At 37.6% G+C, this 16,204-nt stretch overlaps 1 protein-coding gene across 1 annotated transcript in view; it reads left to right on the top strand.

The window, feature by feature from the left end:
• The first annotated feature begins 14,971 nt into the window (after positions 1 to 14,971).
• Positions 14,972 to 16,204, top strand: part of LOC139727348 (melatonin receptor type 1A-like) — a 40,391-nt gene continuing 39,158 nt past the window's right edge. Inside the window, exon 1 of the mRNA XM_071638309.1 lies at positions 14,972 to 15,173. Coding sequence (XP_071494410.1) covers positions 14,972 to 15,173 — 202 coding nt within the window. The remainder of the gene's footprint in view (positions 15,174 to 16,204) is intronic.

The following is a 16,204-nucleotide window of genomic DNA, read 5'->3' as shown; positions in this document are numbered from 1 at the left end:
ATTCCCAGATGCGGATGTGAGATTATTTCTTACTTGGTATATGTAATTAAAGGAATGAAAATTTGTGAATTGGAGAAATGTAAACGCCGAAAAGTAAAAAAGAAAAAGAAAAAAACAGAGAAAACAATGTCCGCGGCACAAGACTTCTTGAGAGTTGCGTGATCACCCGAGCGAGGTACAAGTCAGATGCAGTGTACAATAGCAGAGATACCAAATGTGTACAAAGGAAGTTCAGGAGATAAATACAGAAATCACGAGCGAGGCACATGACGTATTGTTACATAATCGATAATGTCAGTAATGTGAAGTACGAACAGAGAATGTTGAGGAGGATTTAAGAATAGCTATAGATATGAATTCAGAAAAACTAGTTTAAGTTTATGCTTAAATGAATAGAGAGACTGAAATTGGATATTGTTTGCGCAAAGCGAGGTATAGTGAGCTGATTTCGTTTGATTTATTTGGCCATTGACCCTATAAAGCCCAAGGGGGGGGGGGCACATTGTGCCCCCTACCTGATTTTCGTTTGCCACTCCTTCGCCCTTAATCCGATTTCAACCAAATTTGGTGACTTTTTCTAAAATCTTATTGCAAACATTTTGATAATAGTTTAGCTATATTTGATGTTGCTGGTTGCCATGGCAACCATAAACTGACAACCGTGTCAGTCAGATTTTGCATCTCTTTTCTGTTCCCATTTCATGCAGGATTACAGTGTATGAAATGGATGTTTCTTAGCTGAAATTTGATGAAAGAGCAAAATTCGAAGTAATTATGTCCTAGAAAATTTTTCATATTATTTCCTTTGTTTTTATGTGACAAAGGCATAAAACAATAGATATAATAGAGATAATTGAAAACAATATTTTCTAGAGATTGCCCTTATATTTTGAGTTATTTTGATTCCTTCACCCAAGTTATGCCTCTAATATCATTAGTTTATCATATTATCAATTTGCAATCTCAAAATTCCAGTATTATGCAAATATGAAATGTCATAACTATACATGTACCCATCCCAAACATTTCATCTCAGGTCTCATAATGTATCACTATGTTGATATGAATAGCGCCCCCATGTGGTGACCTTGAAAAATTTCAACCATAACAAATAATAAAATTCCACTTGCGTATCATTTGTGGCAAATATGAAAATGATTGGTCCATAATAAGACATATATAATGGGGATAAAGAAATTATACAGAAAAATCATGTTTTTAGCATATTTCCTATGTATTTCTGTATATTTTGGTAAAAGGCGCCCTCCATGGTTGACCTTGTGAATATTCAAATGTACGGTCAAGTAGAGCATGAGTTACTCTACTCGCGTGGCAAATATGACGATGATACATCAATAATAAAAAAAGTTATATAGGGGGGCACAATGTGCCCCCCCCCCCCTTGGGCCTGCGAGGGGTCAAAAAGGAGCTCACATGTCTCGTTTTCAGCTACTGACTCTATGAACTTCTTTGATTCTCATCTGTATCCTCCCCTATCTATCTCTTTCTGCCCCCTCCACACACACACACACACACACCCTCTCCTCTTTTTCTAATGTACTACTACTACTACTACTACTACTACTACATTAACTACTACTACTACTAATAATAATAATGATAATAATGATAATAATAATAATAATAATAATAATTATGATAATAGTGGCTACTTGTATAGCGCACAGGTCCACTTTTCAGTGCTTACGGCGCTTCAAAAATTAAAACATGCATATACTAGGTGTTTCAAAAAACATTTCCCACTTTTGATTCTTAATAATTCATAAACTATATATCAAATAACACTGTCAATTTGATTGAGGGTGGTTTGAATATGAAAACATAGATCGGTTTCATGAAATCCATGATTAATTTCACAGTTAGGTTCCAGATTTTGCTCTATTTTCAACCCTCTGTACAAATTTCGCTTTGCACAGGGGTCAATGGGTGTGTATGCGAGTGTGTGGTTAACACCCTGACAATAAACAATGGGTAGGGTTTGAATGCTTCATTATTTTATTCATGAGAAATTCCACTATTACAACTAGTCTTTATTCAGCCTCTTGCAGTATCTGTGTAAAGTCAAGCGCCTGCCGATACTGTCGTTGGGTCTCGACAGTGCTCTCCCTACTTCTGAAAAACGAAATTACAATGAATACCTTCTGTTCTATCGTAAACATGGTGACAGGAAGCAAAGAAAATCAATTAGAGTATACACTTGTGTAAATGGAGCCTTAAATAAATCTGCTGTGAAACATATCGCCCCAATGAGAAATGCTGCTGAACTCTTTACCAAAAATGATTTCTTTTTATCAAAAAGTGAAAAATTTGTCAGACTATTTAATTAGTAGACAGTTGTATTAAAATGAGGAACTTAGATCATTTATGCTTATTTCTATCCCAAATTTAGTGATATGTGAAGCAAAAATTGAAAATGATTGCCAGCTGGAATGGAATATGGTGTTTGCAAGCACATGGAAACGTGTGCTTCCTTTTTCCATGTGCATGTAGTTTACCCTTTACCGTGCATGAATCCAGACTAGCAGTGCCCAGGGCAATCCACATGAATTATTGATTAAGCATTCATGTGCCTGGGAGCACGAGAGACTGACGCCTAGTCAACAGGTGGTTCAGGCATGTCCATTGTTCAGGGCCATTGTCAGCACACACTCACATACACATCATTGGTTCCTGTGCAAGGTTCAATTTTTGTACAGAGGGTTAAAATTTGACCAAAATCTGAAACCTTGCTTCAAAATCAATCTTAGATTTAATGAAATTGGTTTATGCTTTCACATTCAAATTACATCCAACCAAATTGTAAACTATTCAGCTATTATTTGTATCAATGACAGTTTTATCGAATGAATAGTTTTTGAGCTATTAATGATCAAAAATGGGAAATGTTTTTTGAAACACCTAGTACATGTTCAAACATGTCAACAAAGAAGAACATGGCAAAAAAAAAATGAAGTGCGCTACTGCATCACCTTATGGAATGGGCAGTACGATTTCATTCAAAAGTATGTTATCATGTGATGATATTTTCATCATTATCATTCTCGCGACAATTAGTAGTAAGCTCTTCTATATAGGCCTACCAATCTGTAGTAGTAGCAATAATAGTGGTAGTTGTAGCTTTAGTAATAGTAGAAGTATTAGTAGTAGATTTGTAGTAGTAGTTGTACTTTAGTAGTGGTGGTGGTGGTGGTGGTAATAGTAGTAGTAGTAGTAGTAGTAGTAGTAGTAGTAGTAGTAGTAGTAGTAGTAGTAGTAGAGGTAGCAGCAGTTTAAATATTAGTAATAGTAGTTTTTGTGGTGGTTGTATCAGTATCTTTATTACCACTTTTCCATCACTCTCTTCAACTTTACATGTACTACGACATGATCAATAATGGTTTGGAAATATGATGAAATGTAAGCGCTGCCCACTCTTTCCCCCTGAACGTTGTTTATCGCTGTTTTCGACAAACATCTAATCTTTTATGTGCAATAAACCAATGCAAAACTTAAGACGAATTTCAGCATTTGTCTTTGTGTTGACTGGCTCTAATTTATAAATTTCAAGTATTGCATTATCTCAGCAGTACGCTGCATGCTCAACGCCGCGGAAGACAAAAATCAATCTCGCTCGCTGTCCGTAGATGGCGCCCTGACCTGAACCGTCGCGATAGATAGACTTGAGCATGTTGAGTTTAGGGTACTTAGCTAGCCTAGTAAACTTGAATATTACTTAATCGGCATAAAACTTCGGGATAATGAAATCAGATTGCACAATATGGTGATTTGTATGTATGTGTGTCTGTGTGTGTGTGTGTGTTTGTTAGTGTTTACTAAGCACCCACACACAAACACATAAAAATCACATATGCACCCAATCAAATATAGTTCCTTCAAATTCAATCAGAAAAGCTTTTATCTTCCAACCAAAATGCACTTTGTAGAGAAATTCATACTCAATATCTGCAGGTATTCAGAGTTTTGCCAAACTGCATTTCTGATTTTTCATTATTTTGTTTTTTTCATCTATTTTAGTATCTCTGGTACGATTTTGTGATGCGGTCACAGGGTGAGTTGAATTGAATATCAATTTAAGCCACAAGGTCTGACAAAAGAGTTGTAGAAATATTGTGATCATCATTCTTTTCCTTTTATTTTCCCTTGTGCGATATTATTATAACGTTATTGTAATGGGTCGATAGTTATATCGTTAGAGCGCCATCTAGTGATACTGATCGTAAACACTGGTGAAAGACATTTCGGAATTGTGTTCTTGCTCGTTTCCAAACTCAAGAACGCTAACATGTATTTACCACAGCTTCAAATATCTTTTGAATATCGCAAATTAATTATTCTTAAAGCTGTGCATGTGGTTGAATGTCCATACTTTTCGAGGAGTATGGTTGAAAAGAAGTAAATCTTTTTATTATTATTATTATTATTTTATTTGGCTTTCAATCACAAATACATTTTTCGAAATCAGAAAATTGTACATTGGAGTGGTAAGGGGGCACCAGGTTGGGTAGCCCGGGTCTGGAAAGAGCCAACTAAATGACTTAGGCCCTCAGGCCATCCTCCCCAACCCACCTGGTGCACTCAAAACAGTCAGTTTACAATATAAAAAATACAAATTTCATTAACAGGCATACATAAAAAACAAAAACAAAACAACTGTTTCTTTGTAAGTGTCAATTTGAGATATGTGAACCTACCAATCTTTCTTATTCCATTCAGATATCAGAGGTCATTTTCTAAATAAAATACTACTAAGAAAAAAAAAATTATACATTGCATATATGTATGTCAGCTCTTAAATGACTACCGACATCAAAACCTATACTGCGTGTGAAAATGCATACAGTTAATGAACAATGTATGAATTTGAAATTTCCATGTAAACTATATTCCCTTACAACATTTCATTTTAACTTCATTATATTTGGACAGATATCAAAACAGAACTGCGAGAGAGAGAGAGAGAGAGAGAGAGAGAGAAAGAGCGAAAGATAGAGAGAAAAATAATAAATTCATAGATAACTAAAACTATCTCTCAACGTGAGTAACACCCTTACCCAACACCCATGGAGACAGCTCAACCAGTAATGATCATCTGCATGTTTTCTATTGGAGAAAAAAAAAGAATACCATGGCAATGTATCGCTCAACATTGAACAAAATGTACACTCTGCTCACTAATAAAGCATGTAGTCACGTGTGCCATGTATTATCTCAATTCAAGTGCTCATAACCCGAGTAAGGTATTGAAATAAACAATGATTTTCATTAAGGAATGTTGTTACCATGGCAACACAATGTTTGATATGAAGATAAAAGATATGGGGGAAAATGAAATTTGCACAACTACTTTTTCCAATGATATCCTTAAGAGTTATGCAATACTATAATGACGCATTATCCTATAATGACTAGACGTTATTACTTTGAGCATTCTTTTTTTCAGTGTTCAAAGGAGCAAACGCAAATACAATGTACACGTATAATGTCATGACTCCTCAAGTTACGAAGGAGTTGAGTTGAGTTGAGCTGAGTTGAGTTTATTTATACACGGCTAAAAACTTGTTTACAACAGCCCCGGACAACTGTTTTTCCGCGGACATCGTGTAACACAGCATACACACAGAGAACATGCAAACATGATTATACAATGATACACAATAAATGGCAAGCACTGAACAGGTTACGACAAAAAACTAACAAAAGAATACTTACAAATATTTATAAACATGAAAAGAAAATCTACATCCTTCTTTAATTGTGCATATCAATAGATTTCCGATGCCTAAATTCCTGATCTCATTCGTGAAACTTTAAATGTTACTAATATTGTTCTTATACGAACAGCAAGATTATCAAAGGTTGTACATGCAATATAAGATAGGCTGTTTCAGACAAAATAAGAACAAGGTTTTGGTATCACAGTTTGAGTACATACAATGTATCGAGTTTCGTATAGAGTGTAATGTGGTTATAAAATACACAAGCAAGTAGTGTTTTTACCGCCACTGAGTGTTGTGTTTGATCATGAAAAATTCATTGTACAGTCGAGTGTTATAGTGACACGCCACACTCCGAGTCTATTCCATGGATATAAACGTCAACGGCCAATTAGAAAACTGCATGGGCTTTTCGCTATATACTGACGATTAAATCACACGTTGACTTTCAATCTGACTGCGCATTGAGAATGTCAAAGGACATAGAAAGCCTGCATGGGTCTTTGCGCTATAGTATCACACGTTGATTTTCTGGTTTCGCTTTTGAAAAATGATCTCATTGGCTGAAAGGGAACACTTGTGTTTTGTATAAAAAGGGTTCACGGACCCACTTTGTAACGATCGACGCCGTGACTTAAAACCCATCTGAAGGCTGACCTCAACATAATTCTTATTTGCTGGATTGTGTCTTCTCTGTTACATTTGAAAAAAGTGGAGGTGTTATAAAAGTGAGTATATTGCTTATTGCTTATTCTTATATTTTGATATTTCTTTTATCTTTTATAGATGTAGTGAGTTTCTGTATATTTCATCATGAAATATTGTAATCAGGTCTAAGTTGGCATACATTCACAGACTGACTTCTGTACTAAACGTGTGATGCAATTCATCTGCTTCGGAGAATAGGTGGTATACAAGTCTCTTGCCCAAAGTAATCTGAGGTTTGTTTAGACTCTACGGGGAGATTTACCTCGTACAGAAGTTAAGCAACAAGCACCGGGTAGCTATTAAAAATCGACCTTCACAGATATTTGTGTCACGGTTATGGTGAAGTGCTCGAACGATTTTCAGCAACAGTAACGATCATCGCTCCGCTAAAAGGACAAATTCACCTTCGTATACATTTTAACTGAGTGAATGCAGCAAGTAGAACACATCGGTGAAGGTTAGAGGAAAATAGGGCAATCCAGTCAAAAGTTATGAATTTGTACAATTTCTGCACAGTCACTGTGGATGAGAAGACTACTATGTACAGTGTATGATGTCACATGCGTAGAACGATATAAGGATTCTTTCTTCTTCTTTTTTTATTGCCAAAAAGTACACATTCCCTCGACTCTATGTTAATCACCCCCTGCCTTTCGAGAGAAATAATTTTACGTCAAGTGCTCTTTTATTATGCGAGAAAAGTAAAAATATGTTGAATTTTCTCTCTATATTTTTTTTTTATACCGTTCTAAGCAAATGACATCACAAGCAGTGTAACTGTCTTCTTATCCAGCAATGGTGGCAGTGAAACTTCAAAAATACAAAACTTTTGAACGGATTGTCTAATTTTCCTCAAACTTTCATTGGTTTTCTACTAAAATTGCTGCGTTCTCTCAATCCTTATGTATATGCAGATGAACTTGACCTTTGATATTCAGAGCTACCAGAAAGATTATATGGATCTTCGCTGAAACTGAGATTTGGTAAATCTTATTTTCATCGCAGAATTTATACGGACTTTGCATTACAGAAAAGAGAGTGTTATGATATAGTAAAGGGACAATACGAGGAAGAAGGGGATATTGGTAACGACAATATAGAAAAATTAAAATAATGTCCAGAGCTTAATTTCGCTTCTACTTTATTATATTGTTAATGTACAAATGCATTTAGACTTATATGTTTTCAGTTCAGTTCAGTGTTGTAATGTTACGATTCTTATTTCTCATAATTATACTTTGTATGAATTTGTGTATAATGTACACATGTCAGGGGTGCAGACAAATTTCAATCAAACTTGGTGGACATCGTCCTTGATAGGGGGTTGGGTAATAAGGTTGTTTCTGATGGGCATATGGCCCCCATGGGGAACCCCCCCCCCCCCCCCAGGGGAAATAGGTAGAAATTTGTAAGCATACTACACGCAAGACGTTATGTTGTACGTGGGTATCTTTACAGCTGAAGAGTGTAATTTGTCTATGGGAATACCTAGGATATCCGCCTTGGAGACGGGGGGGGGGGGGGGGGGGTGACACATTTTCATTTTCTTCAGAACCAGTGGGCTGATGTTAGACAATCGAACTAGGTGAGGATCATTCTTATGGGGGTAGGGTCCCAAAGTTGTAAGTAAGTGTCGGTCAAGTACATTGGTAGCATTCCAAGAGTAAGAATTCAATCAAGGTGATCAATAATTGTTCCAGGCAGGATTAGTGTTCAGTACTAGTAATTTTGTGAAGGGGGGGGGGGGGAGCATTTTTCTGGCATAGATATGTCAATGTATTGAGTCCTTGTGCTGCCATGGCAATTTCATAAAACTGGGTCATGGGTGGCGATACAGTTTTGATTTTTTTTTTTTTTGCGATGATTGTGGAGGAGCAGAAAGTTACCAAAATGTGCCGCCAATGTCCAAATTTTGGTAAATTTACCAAAATGTGCATGTACCAAAATGTGCCGTAACATGTTACGGCACATTTTGGTAACTGCACATTTTGGTAATTTACCAAAATGTGCAATTTCATACCGAAATGTGCAACAACATGGTGTCCTCTCAAAAAGAGGAAAATGAATAAAAAGAAGAAAATTCAGAAGCGTCTGTAGGAGTAAAATAGACCAAGTGTAATTTTGCAGAGTATAAAGCCTTGTTGGTTCAGGCAGTATTTTTTGCATGTTGCGTTTTATTTTTTATGGGGGTGTAGATATTCAACGTGATACAAGTGTATGCTTTATGATCACGGATAACCATGGACGTCATTGTGTTACGTAACTGAGTACTGAGGTCTCCTTTTTTACGTCGCAACATTACCCCGCAAACAACCAGTTAATTTCAACAACGCACGCTAGCCGTGATGGTAAAACTCAAGGGTATAGCTTCTCATTACCTTGCACCTACGTTTACGTGCATGGTCTCTCATGCGGTTACTTTAATTACTCTATGTGCGCATCCCCTAGCAATTAAATGAGCTTTTGATAAAGACGAGTGGTTTCAAGGATCATATTATGTGACCCTGCACCACAAAACCAACAAAGGTCCTCAGACATGGATTTTTAGTTAAGGACAGATTCCGAAGAGCAGACTGTAAGCTTTAGAATGATGTGTAACTGAAGTCAAATTCACTCCCCTAACCTATCTAAATATTGGAATGAAAGCACACACTCTTAAAAAATGTGAACTGAGAAAAAAGGCTCTAAAGTACATGGTCTATTCAAGCGCTTAATCTTTACTAAACCATGCTACATGTGCGATGAATGGGACGAAAAACAGGATGTAAACCACCGCAGCAACCCCAGTAAAGAAATGAAAAGAATAATCTGAAATCTAGCATGCTTACTTAAATCATTCTGTCCATGATTGATATCAACTTTCAAAGCAGTATCAGTATCCTTTCAAAAGTTATTAGAGTTAAAAGTGAAGAATGTGCAAAGGATTTTCAAGAAATGAAAAGGGGCCCGTAAGAAATACCTGATCACACTACTCTACAAAAAAGGGTTGTAGAAAAATTGCTCTAAACCCAGTTTCCCATTAACTGTATGATCCCAAACTCAAGAATAATGTAGAAGAAGAATAGGTCTTTCAGAAAATAATTATGGAAAACTCAAAATTGACTCGGCTAGACCCATTTCACGTTTTCGAGTAATCACGTAAAACCAAGGGGTGCGACTTTTTGTTGGCTTTGTGATGCACGGTCACATAATAATAGTAGCTAGGATTAAGGAAATATGTTTGCTTTACTCCGTACATTATGAAGCACTGTCTTTAAAAACTAAAGGGAAGCGAGGTTGCTTAATTGCCACATTGACTTTGCAGACAATAAGTACAATGTATCGTGAAGTGCCTTCATACACAAAATCAATCACAGCTGTGAACGTGAAAAGTTCTGTAGTATGTGAAACGGGCTGAAAACAGATTGGTAACATCCGATGGGCACTACATTTCTGAATTATCAACCTGTCAATGATTATTATTATACATGTATAATATAATATATTATAATATGATATAAGAGTTCCCACTGTTCCTAAGAGTGTGATTTCTTTCCCATAATAGGTTAGGAGACTCCATTTGAATCGAGTTAGACATTCTTTTAAAGCTTAATGTCTGCTCTTACAGAAAACGGCTGCCATTAGCTAGAAAGCCATGTCTGGCGCCCACTTTTTGTTCGTTTTGTGATGCAGGGTCACATATTAATAATGCAAATGTCATGTACATCATATTCGTAATTGATGTTTCAATGCGTAAGGAGAAGAGACGATAGGAAAAGAAAAATAAAATATGAGCGATAACAAACACGTCAGAAATACAAATTACACGAAGAAAAGAATAATAAATGGCATACATCAGTCTTGTCAGTATGTAGAAATAACGGGCGGGTGAAATGAAAGAGAGAGAGAGAAAAAAAAAAACCAATAACACAAACCAGAACTATACTTCTTTGATGCAAACACTGAGCGAAGGTGTTCCATTACTGTGCTTGATCTGCATTGTAAAAAGAGCGGTGTTGGATTTAACACCATGGTGAATTTTAACACCGATCAATAGTGTCAATAGAGGACCACACCAACGGGTAGAAACTACGTTTTGATGGTGTTGACAAGTGTTCACCTGGCCCTCCCTGGTGTTAATTTGACACTATAACTGGTGATATTTTGACACTGCGTTGGTGTTAATTCAACAATGACAATACTTGGTATTGATTTGATATTGCTCGTGTTAATGCCAATGGCATAACACCAGCCCAACTTCAATAGGAGACCACACCAACTGGTTTTACTGTGGTGTAGATGTGTTTACAACATTTTTTTTTTTTTAAATTAGATACTTTATCGGAAAGTTCTTGCTTGTCTTGTTGAAGTTCAAAGTCAACAAGAAAAACAGTAACTATAAATTACCTATCTAAAAAATAGTTTTATATTTTGAAATGACACGGGTCCGGAGGTGTTAATCTACAATGAGCACCAGAAAATTAACAACAGCTCAGTGTTTTATGTTTAACACCCGATTTTTTTTTTTGGCAGTGTGGGATTGAAGACCAAAAGAGCCACTTACACTTCCAGAATCAAGAGATATTGTAATTCGAAGATAAAACGGTGCTTTGGATGCATGATTAACGACATATTGAATTCATGGATAGTGCTTTACCGTTAAATCCTTTGCTCCATATCAAATAAACAGAAGAGAGAAAATAGTACATGAGAAAGTAAGAAAGATCATGGAATTGTGATGTTTTCCATAGCATGTTTGCACAAATTGGTGATATCAATTCCACCACAAACCATGCAGCTTTCACCCTGGCAAAGACAATTGCCAGCACCCTCAAATTTCCAATTAACGTGTAAACGTGTGCATAATCAATCTTTCTCAAAATGATAATATTGTTGTCTTGCTATAACTGAAGCATGGAGAGGGGGAGTTGTAGCTGTTGAAAGCCAAAGGAAGAAAAATCCTAGGCATAAGAATTATAATTATGTACGAGAAAATTGGCAAATTATACAATAACATAAATTTAAACAAATTAGGGGAAAACCATGTGAAACTAACACAATTCTGTGACGGTTCAACTTTCAGTTTTTATGAGACGTCTGTCTTTTCTGCTCGTCTGAGTTAATTTGAAAATGGCGCGAAATTACTTTTCGGTCAATCGGTCACAAATAGGTATGCAAATCAGAGCACGTGATGTGTGATCTGCTCAAAGGCCTTCTTTTTGGTCTGGTCAGACTTTCGTGGAACTTTAGCCGTTCTCCTCTTTGGCTTATGTCGTATTCATAACGTTGTCTTCGGCACTACATTAGAATTTCGCTGTCGAAGTAAGCTAGAAAGTCACTGAAATCATTAAAGTAGGCCTAGCTAGTCGGGTCCTGTCTGATGTACATGAGACATTCTGTTCTAATCGGAGCTCCCGTTGATTAAAGGGCAGACAATAACTATAAAAACAATAATCTAAACTAACGACGAAAAGAAAAAAAAAAAGAAAGAAATGGACAGATATCGAGCCGAGTGCATGGTTGCCTTTGGTTACCGTTTACGACAAAATCAGTTTGCACAAGATGTATTCATTCAAGTCACGCGTAACGTCAATTTTTTGCCCAGCCACCTCACACCAAGAAGGTCGGCCTACCTTTCGCTACGGATATCTATGATTGCCAACCCCCCCCCCCCCCCCCCCCCCATGATCTGATTGATTTCCACACTCCACAATATTGAAATGTTAGTAAAGTACGTCATTTGAAGTCATAGTTAGTGCTAAGTTTTATTGAAAGTAAAGAACTAATGAATTGACGTAACCATAATGCACGCGTGTAACCCGATTTCTTCGCACGCGACCATTTCATTGGATACCCCGCTAATTGAACTAGTAAAGGTCTGGAATCAGATGGAACGAGAGACACCCACCACTTAAAGTTGGCCGTTACTTCCGCCTCCCTAGCATTCCTTCTTCCCGTCACGGTCATGACGAAAATGGGGCTCTTTTCCTCGCCCTGGTTGCCTGAGTCTTCAATTCCGCATCAGAGAAGAGCCAAATAAGATTTCAGACCTATACCAAGTCTTACGCCTCTGGAGTGGGACTGACGCCTCAGCGTCTCATCTCACGCTCACAAGACCAGCATCCATTTTCTCACCCCTCCAAGATGAATGATTTCATCACAAAATTCTTGCTAATTTGACATTTTTACAATTAAAGCTGCTAAAAAACGAAGAATATTATAAAAATATGGGCTATGTTCAAGAATATTCTTAGTTATGTAACAAGATTTAAGTGAGGTATCACTGGAAAGGTTTCATTTATCTCTCTGCGATGATGAACTTACTTTAAAATGATTAGAAATGAACCTCAGTCTATTTTGCGAGCAAATTCTCATCCGATAAGTTTTATATAGGCCAATATGATTATAGGGCTATATGAAATCATGTATATAAAAAATCAATAACTATCATAATTCATAACCATACACAAGCATGCAGCTAAAATAAGTAACGGACAAGAGATACGGTGCATAAAAAAATACGGGACGTCTTAGCTTCTTTATACTCTATTTCCAATCGTTTTTATTGTTAAAAGAGCCGTGTTAGATTTAACACCATAGGTGTTAAATCTAACACCGATCAAGTGTCGATAGAGGACCACATCGACAGGTGTTGAAAGTACGTTTTGGTGGTGTTGAAAAGTGTTCACCTGGCCCTTTCTGGTGTTAATTTGACACTGCGCTGGTATTAATTCAACAATGACACTGCTTGGTGTTGATTTGACATTGGTGTTAATGTCAATGGTATAAAACCAGCCCAGCTTCAATAGGCGACTTACACCAACTGGTGTTGCTGTGGTGTATAATTGTGTTTACATTTTTTCCCCCAGAAATCAAATACTTTATCGGAAAGTTCCTTTTCGTCTTATTGAAGTTCAAAATCAACAAGAAAAACAGTAACTAACTACCTATCTAAAAATTAGTTTCATACTTTGAAATGACACCCAAAGGTGTTAATCTAACACCAGAAATGAGCACTAGAAATTTAACCCCAGCTCGGTGTTTCATATTCAACACCCGATTTTTGGCAGTGTTTGATTGTTGTTGCATAAATTGTTGTATCAATTATCAGTGGATAACATCCACATGTCATCCACCAACATGTGGATGTCAGTTTAAAGAGGCATCGAACAATCATGTAAGAGAACCATTACTTCGCTTGATGTGACATTATTGGTTAGATGTTTGAAAATAAATTGTTGGAAAATAACTCTATTCCCTTCCCCCTCCCCCCCCCCCCCATACACAAAATGGGGTGGAGTGGGATGGAGAATCACACACAAATTTACGTAAGCGCGCTACGTAAATATGGCTTCAAAAGCCCGACGTAAAAGCCATACTGATTAATAAAAACACAGGCGTGTCCACTCATTGTCTAGCATTACGTGCGCGCGCATTTTCTTACGCTGACTTGATATTATTCGTCGGCCTTATATATCAAACTAAAAGGTACCTGCTCCTTCACAAAAGCCACGGTCTTTGAATGAAGTCGTTTGATGCGTGCCGTAACAGGAAAACGAAATATATAAAAAGGAAAAAAAAAATCTCCAACGCGCTCGACAATACTTTAATTCAACCTGTCGATTTGTCTGGATAAGACGCCTGCTGCAAAGTGGAAGGTTGTCTATCGTACCGCCACGCCGAGCTGTAGCTTTGAAAGTCTTTTATGAACGGATTTGCATTGATCGTAGTCGCAATAATTATTTGTATGTCCACCTTGACCTCGACGGCGTGGCCGTAGCAAAATGCGCCAACAGCGGTAGAAGCGAACAAACCAAATCTGGACCAGAGAATCTGCAAACTGGGATCATTTGGTAATACCGCCTCTTCGTGTAAAATCAATTGATTTGGATATATTCCATGGTGATATACAAGTGGCAATAACATAGGTGAGGTTTGATCTTGATTCAAATAGCTTGCAAATCAAAGAAGAAAGTTTACGCGATTAAAGAAGTGTTTCATATCAAGCTGTGTCCTCACGCCCTGGTTGTCGGTGATCCTTCATAATATAATAGGTAGGCCTACAATAGATCCAAGATGCATTATATCCAAAACGCGAGCGTGTAGAGGGTAAAATCATTTCAAACGCGTTCTCTGTGCCATGTAGCTAAAAACGAGTTCGAATAATATTTTTTTTTCCGGCTGCTTAGAGTTCTTAAAAACACAAGTGCTACCCGTTTTATCATTTCCTTTCAAGATATTGTGTTACTAGGATAAAGATGCCTACCAGATTCGTATGCAGGGTTTGAGACTTTTTGTGTCAATCACACATAGATCTACCGTGAGATTAAAATCATGTGTTATTATTTTGTACAATGGTTAAATAATTTTGTATATCATTATTGAGATGGAGGGACAAAAAGGGAGAGGAAACATTTCCTTGATCAGTCTGATCATCTGATGGTCGAACTATATGGAAGGTCTAATCAATTATGAGCTGCTTCCCTAATCTTCTATTCACAAAAAAAAAACAACAATTCACCAGGACCTTGGCTACCTCCCTCGGAAACATGTTGCCTGAAAATGCATCGGTGCCGATGGAGGTTTCCCTGATGGCGACCATCGACAGCCGTTTGGTCAACCCTTACGCCCACCAGGTCCGCATCAATACCTTCGTCCAGGTCTGGACCATCCTCATCGCCGTTCTCGGCACATTCGGCAACATCATGATCATCGCCGCGGTGATTCTCCACAGTCGCCTCAGAAATATTGGTAAGAAACTACAACTATACGGGTTCATCCCACGAGACCGACACCCACGAGTCATACAGCCCACGAGTTCATCCCACGAGACCGACACCCACGAGTCATACAGCCCACGAGTTCATCCCACGAGACCGACACCCACGAGTCATACAGCCCACGAGTTCGACATTGAAAACAGCGCCATGAGTCATACAGCTCACGAGCCATACAGCTCATGAGTTCGAAGCTAAGCAAATAAAGCCCACGAGGTCGACACTACGTAAAAACAGCCAACCATTTCGACAGATACAACACCTGAACACGGGGCTTAATTTGTCCGTCTCGTGGGCCTTGTTTGCCTAGTGTCGAATTCATGGGCTGTATGACTCGTGAGCTGTATAACTCGTGGACTGTAGTTGACTCTTGGGCTGTATGACTCGTGGGTATTGGTGTCGTGACGATCACCCCAATCATACCCCCAAAGCAAACAAAGAAAGAAATAAACGAGACAAAGACAGGATAATACCCCCCCCCCAAAAAAAAAAAAAATGTTTGCACGTCTCTGTCGCCCACAAACCTGTGATAATTTTATAGATAGGGCCTAATCATCCGCCTTTAAGTTGAACGGCGTTATCTTTATGATAATAAATACCATTCAATAAAACAATAATTTTATGATAATCAATAATGAATGTATCTAATAGACACGCCCAATTATCTGTGTGTGCTATTATTTTAGGGATGTGTGTTGGTATGTACACGTCATGTGTGCACGATATGTACATGAAGGCCGAAATGGACCGATGGATGTGTAAGGAAAAAAATAGCTCTTAGATTGAATTTCAAGTTCAAGCAAAAGGTCTGTTCAGCTTCAACTATAATAAAACGTTGTGTTATTTCTCCATTTCATTGATTGCCTACCCCCTGAATGATATTTATACCTGACTACATGCCATATTTTTGCAACTACTATGACATAAGTCACTTCAGAGTTTCTCTCAGGTATAAGCGACCTTTATTGACCACACCGTCAAGGCTGTTGATTGTGATTTGACGTA

The sequence above is a fragment of the Diadema antillarum genome, unplaced genomic scaffold (genome assembly GCF_040938485.1).
Source record: "Diadema antillarum isolate AM-2024a unplaced genomic scaffold, OU_Dant_1.0 seq00000127_RagTag, whole genome shotgun sequence".
In the NCBI taxonomy this organism is placed as follows: Eukaryota; Metazoa; Echinodermata; class Echinoidea; order Diadematoida; family Diadematidae; genus Diadema; species Diadema antillarum.
Note: the sequence above shows the minus strand (reverse complement) of the source record. Positions and strands in the feature narration are given on the sequence as shown.